We start from the raw sequence: 13,224 nt of genomic DNA, 5'->3' as shown, positions 1-13,224 counted from the left end.
CGCTGGCACAGGTCCTGATCCTGGGGTCCTGGGATGCAGCCCTGCATCGGGCTCCTGCTCCGTGGTGAGTCTGCTTCTCCCTCTCCCTCTGACGTGGAGGTGAAGACCACTGAACAGGTGAAGACCACCGTTATTGGAGCTTAATTAGCGGTCGTTAGATCATGTTACTCTTTGGGCTCACCATGTGGGGTGGATCGTGGCTTTGTGGTTCCAGATGGTGGGTTTGGAGAAAGAGCAACCGTCACAGCTGTGTGACTCTGGGCAGGGAATCCGTCCACCCGAGTCCTCGTCTGGACACAGGGGTGGTCAGTATCCTCCCCAGAGGGTTGTTGTCGGTGTCCCTGGGCCGGAATGTCAGGGGCAAAGGCACGTCCAGACCAGAGTCAAAGATGGAGGAATGTAACCCGACTCCTTGCTTTCCTTCCAGAACAACTCAAACCTGCAGCCAGCATGGGAGGCGGGGGCTGGCCTAATGTGGGGTGAGGAGGCCGGGACTCAGAGGCCATCCCTGGGTGACGTCATTACCGCACAGGTGACAGGCCTGGGCCTGATGACAGAGTCCCCACCGAGGACAGCCTGGCACAGAGTCAGAGCCCCAAATATTTTGGGGCTGGCCTGGGTGGGGTTGGCCCAACAGGGACCAGGGCAGCCCAGTGTGGGGGTGTCTGGGCTCAGGTGTGGTGAGGAGCGTCCACTCGGGGGCGGACAAATGCAGCGGAGGTTCCATCCGGGGACTGAGCAAGTTACTAAGTGCGTCGGGGAGAACGGGAGTAGCCTTCTCATTGCTGGAAAAAGGACTTGGAAATATGGAAGGGGAGGACGCTGAGAGGAACCCACTCAGCGGTGAGCTGTGTTGAGTGGGGTTGGCGTGAGATGTGTGTGTGTGTGTGTGGTGTGGTGTGTGTGTGCACGCGCGCGCGTGTGTGTGTGTGTGTGTGTGTGGCGTAGATGATAGTGAGAGAGTCTGGGGACGCTGACTAGTGGTGGTGAGATCACCTACCTACTCAAATCATGACTTCTAAATTTTATTTTCCATGAAAAGAAACCAGGCTTCTGGAGAAGCGTCTGATTCTAGGGCCGGTGGTCTGTGCCAAGAATGAGAAAACGTTCCAAGGACGACAGCGGTTAAAACAAAGAATGACTCCAGTTGTGTCAGAAGGACACAAAGGCCAATTTAGACAGGCTCTCACTGGCCGTACTGGGGATGATTTCTACTCAGTGTTGGACTAGAAGTTCTGGCCAGAGAGAAGAAGGCAAGAAAAAGATATGAAGGGCATCCAGATTGGAGAGGAAGAAGTTGAACCGACCATGATGATCTTTGTGAAAAACCCTACGATTCTACAAAAAAAAAAAAAAAAAAAAAAAAAAAAAAGAGCTACCAGCACTAACAAGGGTGTCTAGCAGTGTTGCTGAATATAAGACCAATATACAAAATTAGTTCTGTTTCTACATACAGCATGGCACTCTGTACAAGACAGTGGCCAACAAATGGAAGCCATTTCCAACGGCATCAAAAGTGCAAAATAGTCAGGGATAAATCTGACCCAAGATGAGCCTAAACACGTGCTGAGAGGAAGACAAACTCCTAGCAATATGGTGGTGGTTTGTTGTGATTTTTTCCCTTCCTTTGAAACACTCACTTTTCCTACCTTAAACCAAGAGAGCACCTTCTTCCTGTGGGTGAAGGGCGACTTCCCAGTGGAGAAGGTCGGCTCTTCTCACTCAAGGGTTCAACAGCCTCATTGGTAATGGGACAAAACATTCAGCACACCACTTCATAGGACATAAGAAGGAGAACCAGCCTTCCTCTGGGACCCAATGATCATATGATCCCAAGGGAAGATAACCCAGATCGCATCAAGAGGAAAACCAGGCAAATCCAACCTGAGAACCACCTTCAAGATGGCTGGCTGGTGACCTTTCGAAGTGCCAAGGTCACTGAAGTCAAGGAAAGATTATGACCTAAGAGATGGGACGGCTAAAGGCAACATGGATTCGGAACTGTATGTCTGCCATAAAAGGACCGTTGGTAAATGAGGCCTGAGGGTTATTCAGTAATGTAGTGCAATTTCCTGATTTTAATAGTGATATTTTGGTTGATTGTGGGAAGCATTCCTGGAAGCATAACTTATTCTCCAAGGCTTAAAAAATAAAACAGGTCTTTCAATCACACTTCAATTGTTCTATAAGCCCATGCTTATTTAAAAATAATTTAAAAAGGAATATTATAAGATCATACCTCCTGTCATCATAATCACGATTACCCAGAATTGCATCGTCCCATATGGAAACGACCAGCAACAGGTGGTTATATAAATTAAAATTGATTACAATCCCCATTAAAAATTTAGTTCCTCCTTCTCCCAGGCCACATTTCCAGTGCTCTGTAGCCCCTTGGCACTGGGGGCTACCATGTTGGACAGATGCCGAGCGTTTCCATCACCATGGGAAGTTTCACCGCACGGTGGTGCTCTGGGGACCAGAAGCCTGGTTGCCCTGACACAAAATGTTTCCGACCTTGGGTCTGGGGGACACCAAAGAAAGGTCCAGAAACTCTTGGCATTCAAAAGTGGGTCCTGAGACCTAAGTTTGCTGAGAAATTTCTAATTGGGATTGCAATTCGTTTCTATGGTGTGCCTTTTATGTTAAAACAGTAACATAACCCTACAGGACGACAAACCACAAAGGCGATCAAACACTTTCATAAAATCAACCTCAGGGTCACTCACCGGTTTGCTGGCCTGGGCTCCGGAAGCATCCTGGCCTACTGGCTCGGAGGAGTCTACTACCTGCCGGGATGGCTGCGTGGAGATGTCCCTCCAGTCTCTGGATTCCGAGGGGTGGGCGGCTTCTCTGTCTTCGGGAACAACTTCCCCTCTTGCGTGTTCGTGCCACGAGCTGGGGCCCGTTTCCTCTTGGGGCACTTCGGCAGCACCCTCTTCTGAAGGAGCCAGATCTAAGGAACTGACTCTCCCTTCAGGGGATGGGGCTTCCATGTCAGACTCGAATTCCCCTTCAGATTCAAATTCCCCTTCAGATTCATATTCGACTTCATCCCCTTCAAATTCGAATTCCTCTTCCCTTTCTCCTTCTCCATCAATTTCCACTTCTTCAGCTTCCGCTTCCCCCTCAGCTTCCATTTCCCCCTCAGTTTCGATTTCTCCTTCACTTGTGACTTCCCCAGGGGCCGTGATTTCCTCCTCAGAGAGCACGGTGGCACTAGCAGCCTCATCAGTGTTTTGGTCACTGGTCTTCCCGGTGGGTGACACCTGGAGATTTGTGGCAGGAAAAAGAAAAACCAGGAAACACAGTCAAAGGCTCCCGTGAAGTTCTGTTCGTAGCTGCGCAATCACACTGGTGGGGACCTGGCATCCGCACACGTCCGTGTCCCCGGGAGAGTCTGCTCCGCGTTCCGTCTGTTCTTTACAGGGTTTGTAAGGTTCTGCACCCTTCCTTGCGGAACTCAGGTTCTGAAACCCGCGGGTGATCTGAGTAGGGAACGTGGGTCAACCCAGCGAGCCGCCAGCACTTAAGAACGGGGAGAGGAAAACGAGTTTCTCTGCCAAGGGACTGAGTCTGCTTTGGGCCGGGTACAGGATCAGGGCGCAGTTTTCTTGAGCAGCTCTTATCTCCTTAACCCCCCGTAAAGACAAGCCCAGCACAGCCTACCCCACGGGGAACTTTACCCTGTGGCTTTCATGATTCCCGGCCTCCCCGCCTTCAAGAGCTGACTCGCTTTCCTGCGGAGACCTAGGGGCAGAAATATAGTTTAACAGTTTCAAAGAACAGTGTTCTTTCCCTGGGCATTGATTATCTCCCGGTGTCTGTCTATACTATTATGGACTTGTTGATTATCTGCCTCCCCTCTGGGCTGCTGGCTGTTTGTCACCAACCCCAGCACTAGGTCATGCTTGTCATGTGGAGGGAGCCGGGGCCACACAAGAGTTGTTCCATGAATGAATGAAATGATGGTAACATTCAGAGAACAGCATCGGTAACATTGTAGCAGAAAAGTAACCTGAAATAAACTTAAACATACTTTCCTCAGCCCAATGGGGCAAAGAAACACAGTGTAAGAGAAAGTGGCACAAAAGGGATACAGAAGTACAAGAATATCATGATTTACCTTCTTACAATTATTTTTTTCTAATTAAAAATACAAGCTTTCCTTTTTCTTTCCTTTCTTTCTTTCTTACTTTTTTTTTTTTTAAGTCAAAGTGATACAGAAATGTGTGACAGACAATGAAAATCCTCCCTGACTTTCCCTCCCGTTCTCAAGATAACCACTAGTAGTAAAAGAGACTTAAGGGTATCTTCTTGCAAATATTTTTCTACACATTTAAACACACACACAATTAGAGACCACCCTCTACATACTGTTTCCCATTTCGTGTTTTCGTTTAAGGTAACCTGGACCTCTTTCCATGTCAGTATATACAAAACTCTATTTTTAAAAAAAGGGAAACACCGCGGAAACGTCTAAGGTAAAAGGTCCAATTCCTCAAAAGAGTTTCTGTCCCCGGCCCTGCCCCCGCCTCCTGGAGGCCTGGCGGTGGCAGGGGAGGTTGGGGTCCCCGCGGTCAGGAAGCCGCCCGGGGATCCTCCGCACTCCGAGAGACCCCGCGCAGCCCCCAGCCCCCGCGCTTCCTGCTGGTCTACAAGGACCGGAGCTCTCCGCAGGCACCGCCGGGCATCGTGGTTGCCATGGTTACTGCGGGCCGAGCGAGCGGGGTTTCGGGAGCCCAGCGGCCCGAGCGCGGGGAGAGAGGGAGAGGACCGGCGCGGACAAAGGGACGGAGACGAGGAAGGGCGCGCAGGGCTGGGGGTGGCCGGGGAGGTGGGAAAGGCCGGGAGGGCGGGGACGGACCGGGCCGAGGCGCGGGGGCCTCTTGGATGCCCGCGACCCCTGCCCCGCTTACCCGCCGTCCCGGTCACCCGGCTCCGCCATCTCCCGTTGCTAGGTGACGCCGTCAACATCCGGCGGGCGGGGACCAAGCGCGGGGCCGGCGCGGGCGGCGCGGCCTCTGTGCCCCGGCTGCGCGCGGGAAACGCGGAGCAGCTTCCTACGTCAATTCATTAAACACTAACACAGTCTCCCGTCTCTGAGTCCGAGCTCTGTCCCGCTGGCTCAGGTCCGTAAAGGACAGCCGTGTCCACTAGCGTCCAGCCAGCAACTCCGATGCCCCAGGGACAGCGCCGGGCACCCGGGGACCCGCGGCCGCTCCGCGCCCCGAAGGTGGCAGGCGGAGGTGGGGGCGCGAGGGGCCCCGGAGCACACTGCACCTAGGGGCTGCCCGGGGCGGTTCCAGCCCGGTGCCCGCCCGTCCATCTCCAGACCTGGGGGGCTCGGCGTCCCCTCCGCGGGGACGGAGAAGGGGTGCTCAGTGGCTTTTTTGTGGGTGATGCTCCCTTCTTGCCCCCAAATAGGAAACATACAAATGGAGAGGGCGGGACAGAGAGGCGAGCGCGCACGTGAAGCGTCCCAGGGGTCCTGTGTTCCCTGCGGGGGACATCGGGCTGGGGCTGCCATCCGAGCCCAAGTCCTGGGACTCGGGATCAGGACGTCCGGGCACAGGGGATTTGGTCCGAGGCGATAGGTGACTGGGGCAGCGTAGGGGCGAACCAAGAGGTTGGAGGGGGAGGGCTCGGCGGGGAATGGGGTTGGGCCCGGGGCGGGGTTGGGGTCCGGGTTGGGAGGGGTTTGGGCTGGGCCGGATCCGCAGGGTCGGGTTCGGGTCCCGGTCCGGGTCCGGGTCCGGGTTGCGGTCCGGGTTGGATCAGGGGCCGGGTTAGGCCCGAGGCCGGTTTGGGGTCTGGATGGGCCCGGGTCCGGGTTGGAATCCCGGCGGGGCCAGGCACCGGGTGGGCCGGGGGGCCGGTTTAGGGGCCGGCTTAGGCTCTGGGCGGGCCGGGGCGGGCCCGGTGGGGCCGGGGGCGGGCCGGGGGCCGGGCCTCGCCGCGCGTCCCCGCCCCGCCGCGCCTCACTGGCGGCCTCGGCGGCGGCGGCGGCGGTGGCAGCGGCGGCGGCGGCGGCGGAGGCTCCGGGACCCGCCGCGAATCCGGCCCCCGCCGCGGGACCCGGGTGGGTTTCGGGATCCCGGAAGGGACCGCACGGGCGGGGGCCGAGAACCGGGGGTGGGGGAGCGGGCGGTGTCCCCTCCGCGGGGACGGGGCGGGGGCGCGCGCGGGGCGCTGGGCCTGGCGCGGCGGGGCCCGGGAGGAGCCGGGGTCCGGCCGCAGGCGCGGGAGGCGCGGGGCCCGGGCGCGAGCGGGACGGCGTGGAAGCCCTGCGGCTCGCGCAGACGCTCCCGGGACCCCCTCCGCGGCGGGTGCGGGCGCCCGGGCCGGGAGCGGACCTGATCCGGGGAGACGCCGTGCCCGCCTGCGTGGAGCCGTGGACCCGAGAACTTGCGGTCTTTGTCTTGCTGGATCGTCAGAGCCCGCGAGGGAGAACTTGGAGGGGCCGCCGCGTGCGGACGCGGCCCCCGAAGTGAGCCTCCCGGCCCCGTGGCGCGCTCCCGGCCTTGCGGGGCCTTGGGGTCGGCGGTCTGGCTGGAGGAACCGCGTGTAAGGAAACGCACGTCCCCCAGGCCCGGGCTCTTCCCCGTTGCTTCACTTAAAAAAAGAAAGAAAGAAAGAGTAGAAAAAAGGAGAAGGAAAAAAAAACCAGGCAATTTAAGATGGCTAAATATACGCTCAGGAGCTCTGCCAGAAGCCGGTGGATTTGAAATCCTGTTCTCGCACCCTCGGAAGCTGGTGTCGTATGTTGGCCACGATCTAGTTCAGATTCTCTCCGAGATGGAGAACGACTAGCACGTCCTGATGCCCGCTCCAAAGTTTGTCCTCCTGCCCCACCAGGTTCCTAGGAGGAGCGGGACTGGTCGCCCCCTGTCCCTCACAGGCGCCCCCTCCCACACTGGTCTTACCAATCTTTTTTTGCTTTGTTTTGTTTCACCACCTGGAAGGCCCAAGTTCTTGCATCCGGAAGGAAGGGAGACACGGTTCTCAGAAATGGCCGTGTGGGGTGGGCGCAGAAGGCGAAGCCCAGAAGTCCATTCCCAGTCTGCCAATGGGTGGATGAGGGAACTTTTAAGAATCTGTGTTGTCAGGTTTAGAAATTCCTTGGTTGAAATAGTAATTGATGAGTGACTCCTGAAGGCTTTGAAGAACCATGGAAACTTCTGCAAAGAGAGGATTATTGAAGCGCTCTTGGCTGGTAGTAGTAACTGGGGAGTTGAGCAGCCGCCCCGTGTTGGTACCGGGAGGCGGGGGGATGCTGAGTGCCGTTATTACGTGTTCTGTGGCACTTATTGGCGTGTGGCTTGTTGATGGTGGGCAAAATCTCAGGACATGGTAGGTGAAAATTCTTCAGGGAGTTAAAAAACCCTCCGGTGATGATGGTTGCTGTGTATATACTTTCTGATTATTACGCATGAACTCACTTAGCCCCCAGAACAAGCCCATAAAGTCAGGAGTGAGGTTATCCCCATAACAGAGGGGAACGCTGGGCCTTAGGGAGGTAAGTTCCCCAAGTTCATGCCCCGAGGACAGAACCAAGTTTGTGCATCCTCGGGCTCAGGATGCTGCAGCCCCAGAAACGGCTGTGCATGCTGCCCCCTCCCTTGGAAGAGGTGCCTGCTGTTCACATGCACACGCTCTTCCCTACCCCTCTTTTTGCAGACAGGAGAACACGGTTCCTTCTGCCCGATGAGTCATAAAAAAGCAAGGGAGTGGGAACGAATCCCATGTCACCACCAGCGGCTAGCATCCGTTCTCTTTCGTGCAGAAAGAGCCTCCCGGGGCCTCGGATAAAGATATCTGAGAAGGCAGCCGTGGGGTTTCTGGAGCCTACCTGCTCGCACAGGTCTCTCAGCCCTGGTTTGGGGTGGCTCTGTGCCATGGCTAAAGTGTGGCCTCCAAAGTGAACTGCTGGGTTCAGACGCCAGCCCTGGTCCACGGTACCGACTGCCTTCCTCTGTGCCTGAGCCTCTCCGTCTGTGCCGTGGAGATTGTTGTAGCCACGTCCCGGGCATCTGTCATGCCGAGGACCTAGTGCCTGGCGCATACTCAGCATTATACTTTGTAACAAAATGTTATCAATGACCATCCCTTGGATTGTTCACAGTGAGCAAATTGGTAAAAACATTTTGATGTTGTTTCTTAATTCCTCGTGTGCGTGGTCCATCAGGCGGAAGCTGATCTGTCCAGCCCCGGAGTTCGCCGCGTAGGAAGGGTGACGCTCTTCGCTTCGTAACTTCGCGGGGCACTGGGTCCCACAGGCTGTTCCCCGGGACCAGGGCGCCCAGGCTGTCTGCAAGACAGACTCAGCTCGAGATTTGTCCACCTCCCCCTCCCCCGCAGCGGCGGGACCTCAAATTTCTCACAGGCCTGAATCTTCTCGTGTAAGATTAGCCACGTAGTTTCACACGGTGGGGACAGCATGGGGAGGACGGGCTTGCGGCTGCACAGTGAGGCAAGTGTAGCAGCTGGGGCCCAGGTGCGTTTTACTGATAAACATTGTATTTCTACAAAACTGGTGAACGTCCGTGAGCCTGGTGCACAGACTTGAAAGCAGGAATCTGCAGCCTCCCCTCCCCCCAGATTCAGGGAAATAGTCTAGGAGATCTTTTTCATTTCACTTCAGTGGTGGTGGTGGGGTGTGTGTGTGTGTGTGTGTGTGTGTGTGTGTGTTTAAGGGTTTTTATTTACTCATGAGACACAGAGAGAGAGAGGCAGAGGGGGAAGCAAACCCCCTGCTGAGTCGGGGGCCCCAGGCAGGACTCGATCCCAGGACCCTGAGATCATGTCCTGAGCCGAAGGCACGTGCTTCCCTGACTGAGCCACCCAGGCACCCAGGGGTGGTGGTTTTTTGTTTTTTGTTTTTGCTGTTGACCACCTGTGTGTCCTTGGGCACTGGGTCTTGGGTCACTAAGAAATCTGTTTTGATGAGCTGTCCCATAATGTCCGACCTGAAGCATATCTTTTACTGTGTCTTCTGACCTGATAGAGGCCTCAGGGAGGAGCAAGGTCTGGCCGCTTAAAGACTCAGTGAGATGCTCCCCAAGCCCTCACCCAGCAGGGTGGTGTGCCCTGCTCTTGCTGAACCTTGGACGACCAGTCTGTCCAGGTGTTTAAAGGTCACACACGTGATGAGCCACCCGGAGGGGTCCACCTGGCCGCAGGTGCACAGGCGCGGTGTCTACCACCGCAGTAGCCCACGTCGGTCCTAGTTTGTGCGCTTGGCTTTACGTGCTAGTTTTTCCGCCCTGAGTGACCCGGAATGCATGAGTCTGGTAGATTGGTCGTTCCACCTCTGTCTTTCCGAAATTGGGGCCAAGGGTGTATGTAACAGAAGTCATTTTTACACTTTCCTTTGTCAAGTTCTGTATCTAAAATCTTAGGGGAACCATAGAGACGTCAGGTGCACCTAACCCACTGTTGGGTCGCTGGGTGGCTTCCTGGCTGGGTTTGCACCTTTCCTTGCTTTTGGGGCTCCAGTCCTTCCTTGTTCCTCGATCCTGGCTCATGTCTAAGGTCAGTTTCATCTCCCAGGCCCTACTTCCCCGGCTCTTTGGGGAGGAAATAGTGTTTTGGTATTTGCTGTCAAGGGGGCGCAAGCAGCAGATGGCCTCCCGAGTGAGAGGCAGAGGCCTTGGGGTTTTCCAGGGAGTAGGTGATAATCAAAGTGACAGCTGGGCCGCCGAAAGAGGGAAGTCACAGCGAAGCTGGCCGTCCGCTCCCCCTCCTGTTTCTGTGACTGTCTTGTCTTTACAGCCTCTTAAAGGTCCTTTCCCAGATGGCAGTTGGTCCAAGCCTCCTGCCCTGGGGCTTCTGCCCTACACTACATTCCTTCCTTTTATTTTATTTTATTTTTAAGATTTTATTTATTTATTTGTCAGAGAGAGAGAGAGCGTGCACACACAAGCAGGCAGAGGTGGCACGCAGAGGTAGAGAGAGAAGCAGGCTCCCCACTGAGCAAGGAGCCCCACACGGGACTCAATCCCAGGACCCTGAGACGATGACCCAAGTCAAAGGCAGAGGCTTAACCCACTGAGCCACCCAGGCGTCCCTGTTCCTTCATTTTAAATACAAGCTGATCATCTTGTCCTCCCTTGTAGGCAGAGGCCCCGCTCACAGCGACCCTGCTTTTGGGTGACGGTCTTCTCCATGGGCATCCTGAACGTGATGTATGTGTCAGGAAGACCCTTTTCTTCCACGACGGTTCCATAACGCGAAGGGGAGCACCACAGGGAGGACAGGCCGTGTTAGCCCACAGGTCTCTTGTCTGCACAATGAGACTTGGAAGACCCAGCTTCCCCAAATCGTGTACCCCAAGATTGGGTTCTGAGCCCGTCTACCTGCGGGGTGTAGATCCCCCTCTAAACTGCAGAGCTGGGGCTTCCGGGAAGGACCACGGCACACATGCCTGGGAGAGAGGGCTGGGGTCTCCTGGGACCGGTGTTAGCAGCAGACGTTGCGTGGGAGGAACATGATCCTTGTTTTTGTGTGTTTGGCTCCTGGTTAAATAGCATCACCTGTTCCCCGCTCTGCGTTGATCCGGCTTTGGGAGCAAAGCGGGGGAACCGGTTCCTGCCAGCGCCGTGGCAAGGCCTATTGCAGTGTGCCCGTGCCGGGGTCGGGGCTGGGTCATCCCCTGTGGGCTCCTTCTCATCACACGTTCCCTAACGTGCCCAGCGGCCCTCCACCCCTCCCTGCCTCCCCCCACGCGGTGAGCGGCTGTCAGGATGGCTGTGGGCTCGAGCCTCCGGTCTGCAGGAACAAGCAGCCCCGGGACTCGCCGGGACCGCGCTCGCCCTGCTGACAGCTGCATCCCACGAGCCAGGTGGGCCCGAGACAGGTGCACGGCACAGAGCAGCGAACGGGAGAAGTCAAGCTCCTGCTCTTAGAGTGGCTGCCGGCTGCCGCATCTGTCTGGTCTTCCTAGGGAGGTTCTGGGAGAGAACTTTGCACCTTTGCTCCTGTTTGCTTTTCTGGTTGGCAAATGATGGGGCCCCTTAATGCCAGGACAGGAAACCAGGGCTCTGGGTGGAGGAGGAGGCCAAGGGCGGGCCCTGGCGTGAGTGCCCCTTTCCTCCCATCTGTCCTGCTGGGACCCGCGGCCTCCTCTCTTCTGGCTCTAGACCTGGGGTCCCCCTCATATTGTCTAAAAGGTGGTCGCCCTGCATAGGCATTTGACAGTCGGGGGGTGAGTTAGAAGTCCATGCTTTCCTGCGTCTTTGCCGTGGCGTGCCGTGCCGTGTCAGTGGTAGAACGGCTCCCAGAGACGTCTGTGTCCAAATCCTGGGGACCTGGGCCTCAGTTAGGGTCCGTGGCATTAAGGTCGCTCGGTCATCAACCATCCTAGAGATGGAGAGATTGTCCTGGACCCTCCAGTGGGACCAGTGCCGTCTCAGGGTCCTTAGATGCATAAGGAGGGGAAAGACAGCGCCAGAGCCGTGTGCTGGGGTGGGGGTGGGGGAACCAGAATGGGCACCGGTAGCTTTGGAGGTGGAGGGAGGGCCAGGAGCCCAGGGCTGTGGGAGAGTCCAGAGGTGGTAAAGGTAGGGACGCGGATTCTCCCCGGAGGCGGCGCAGCCCTTCCCACACCTTGGTTTGAGCCGGGTGAGCCCAGGTGGGACTTGTGGCCTTCAGACCTGTGAGCTTATTTGTTTGGGTTTTCAGCTGTGGAATGTGTGGTGATGGGAAACTTTCAGCAGCCACGGAAAACCAGCGCGCAGGGGACGGCGGTGCCTTCCGAAGGAAGCAGAGGGGCGACTTAGGTCTTTTCTAAAAGACATCACTTCTTACTGTGTTTTGCTCCTTTCTGGCTTCTCAGTGACTTAGGCTCCGTCTCTGGCCAGGACCCTTCTCCCCAGGTATAAATCACCAATTCCTGGGGGACGAATTTTGGGTAATGGATGCCTCCGCTTCACCCTGAAAATATTGGAGGAGGGCCCTGCACCAGCGCCACCACACTGAGCTCCACGGCCTCTGCTGCCTCTGGCCCGGGGCTGGTGGCAGGTGCTCCCGGGGCGTCTAGGAGCAAGTGCGGTCAGGGGAGACCAGCCACCCCCTGCCCCTGGCCATGACCCAGCAGCAGGGCCAGGTCCAAACAGGGATGTGAGATAAACACCTGCCCCCTTCCCGGCTGCCCACTCTCAGCCACCCCCAACCCCTGTCCTGGGTCCCCAGTTTCCCTTCCCCCGCAGGCTGCTGGCGGCTGAGAACCCGGAGTTCTGGAAGGTATTGGGGGAGCCACCAGGGGCGGGGAGGGCCTTCGGTGGCGGGAGCTCGGTGTCCCGGACATGTGTGTGTGTTTTGAGGGGAGCCACCAGGGGCGGGGAGGGCCTTCGGTGGCGGGAGCTCGGTGTCCCGGACATGTGTGTGTGTTTTGAGGGGAGCCACCAGGGGCGGGGAGGGCCTTCGGTGGCGGGAGCTCGGTGTCCCGGACATGTGTGTGTGTTTTGAGGGGAGCCACCAGGGGCGGGGAGGGCCTTCGGTGGCGGGAGCTCGGTGTCCCGGACATGTGTGTGTGTTTTGAGGGGAGCCACCAGGGGCGGGGAGGGCCTTCGGTGGCGGGAGCTCGGTGTCCCGGACATGTGTGTGTGTTTTGAGGGGAGCCACCAGGGGCGGGGAGGGCCTTCGGTGGCGGGAGCTCGGTGTCCCGGACATGTGTGTGTGTTTTGAGGGGAGGCCAAGTTCTGTTCTTTCGAACGACACAATAGCCTATTGGCAAAAATCTGGCCCGACCTCGTGGTCACCACGGCTCAGAGCAGCACAGAGCTCGGCTTACCATCGTGGCTGCACAGATGGCTGGAGACCAGCCCCGCTGTTCTTACTTTGTACCTTTTAAAATCACTACTTTCTTTCTTTCTTTTTTTTTTTTTTTTTTTGCACCCGGAATGATGCTCATTCTGGATGTTGGCTTCCTCCATCTCCGGCTCCCTGTGCCGACCGCCAGGCTGGCAGCACTGTCCTTTCTGTCAGCAAAAACCAAGCATGTGGACCTCTACTGCAGGTGGCATTCTGGTGGGCACATCCGTCAGGAAGGGGTCTCGGACTCAGGAGCTTATCACCTAAAATCCACAAGACCGACACGGGCGTGACCGTTTTAAAGTAGAAACGTTAGGGGAACGGATCGGAGGAGAATTAGGTTTTTATCTTCTCTCTCGGGGATGGGGACGGCCCGGGATGTCGGTATGATGCGCTCTGAGCATCTCGGCT

General features: G+C 56.9%; 3 protein-coding genes and 1 long non-coding RNA gene across 8 annotated transcripts in view; 2 read left to right on the top strand and 2 right to left on the bottom strand.

The window, feature by feature from the left end:
• The window catches only part of CCDC40 (coiled-coil domain 40 molecular ruler complex subunit), a 35,582-nt gene extending 30,136 nt beyond the window's left edge, over nucleotides 1–5,446 (bottom strand). The window contains exons 1-3 of one of the 2 annotated variants that reach the window (XM_082706824.1): nucleotides 4,920–5,446; nucleotides 3,687–3,750; nucleotides 2,730–3,269 (exon numbers count right to left, since the gene is read on the bottom strand). In XM_082706824.1, coding sequence (XP_082562950.1) covers nucleotides 2,730–3,269; nucleotides 3,687–3,750; nucleotides 4,920–4,948 — 633 coding nt within the window. In that variant the 5' untranslated portion in view covers nucleotides 4,949–5,446. The remainder of the gene's footprint in view (nucleotides 1–2,729; nucleotides 3,270–3,686; nucleotides 3,751–4,919) is intronic. The other variant, XM_082706823.1, reaches the window with a different exon arrangement.
• SGSH (N-sulfoglucosamine sulfohydrolase) overlaps nucleotides 1–13,224 on the top strand; it is a 169,485-nt gene that overhangs the window by 103,487 nt on the left and 52,774 nt on the right. The window lies entirely within an intron of this gene.
• Nucleotides 1–13,224, bottom strand: part of LOC309850933 — a 1,194,231-nt gene that overhangs the window by 1,148,015 nt on the left and 32,992 nt on the right. The gene's annotated exons all lie outside the window — the stretch shown is intronic.
• The window catches only part of TBC1D16 (TBC1 domain family member 16), a 74,019-nt gene continuing 66,770 nt past the window's right edge, over nucleotides 5,976–13,224 (top strand). For all 4 annotated transcript variants that reach the window (XM_082705457.1, XM_082705455.1, XM_082705456.1 and 1 more), the window contains exon 1: nucleotides 5,976–6,082. The gene's annotated coding sequence lies outside the window, so the exon portion shown is untranslated. The remainder of the gene's footprint in view (nucleotides 6,083–13,224) is intronic.

The sequence above is a fragment of the Mustela nivalis genome, assembly GCF_964662115.1.
Source record: "Mustela nivalis genome assembly, chromosome: 17".
Lineage (NCBI taxonomy): Eukaryota > Metazoa > Chordata > Mammalia > Carnivora > Mustelidae > Mustela > Mustela nivalis.
This window is presented reverse-complemented; position numbering and strand designations above follow the sequence as displayed.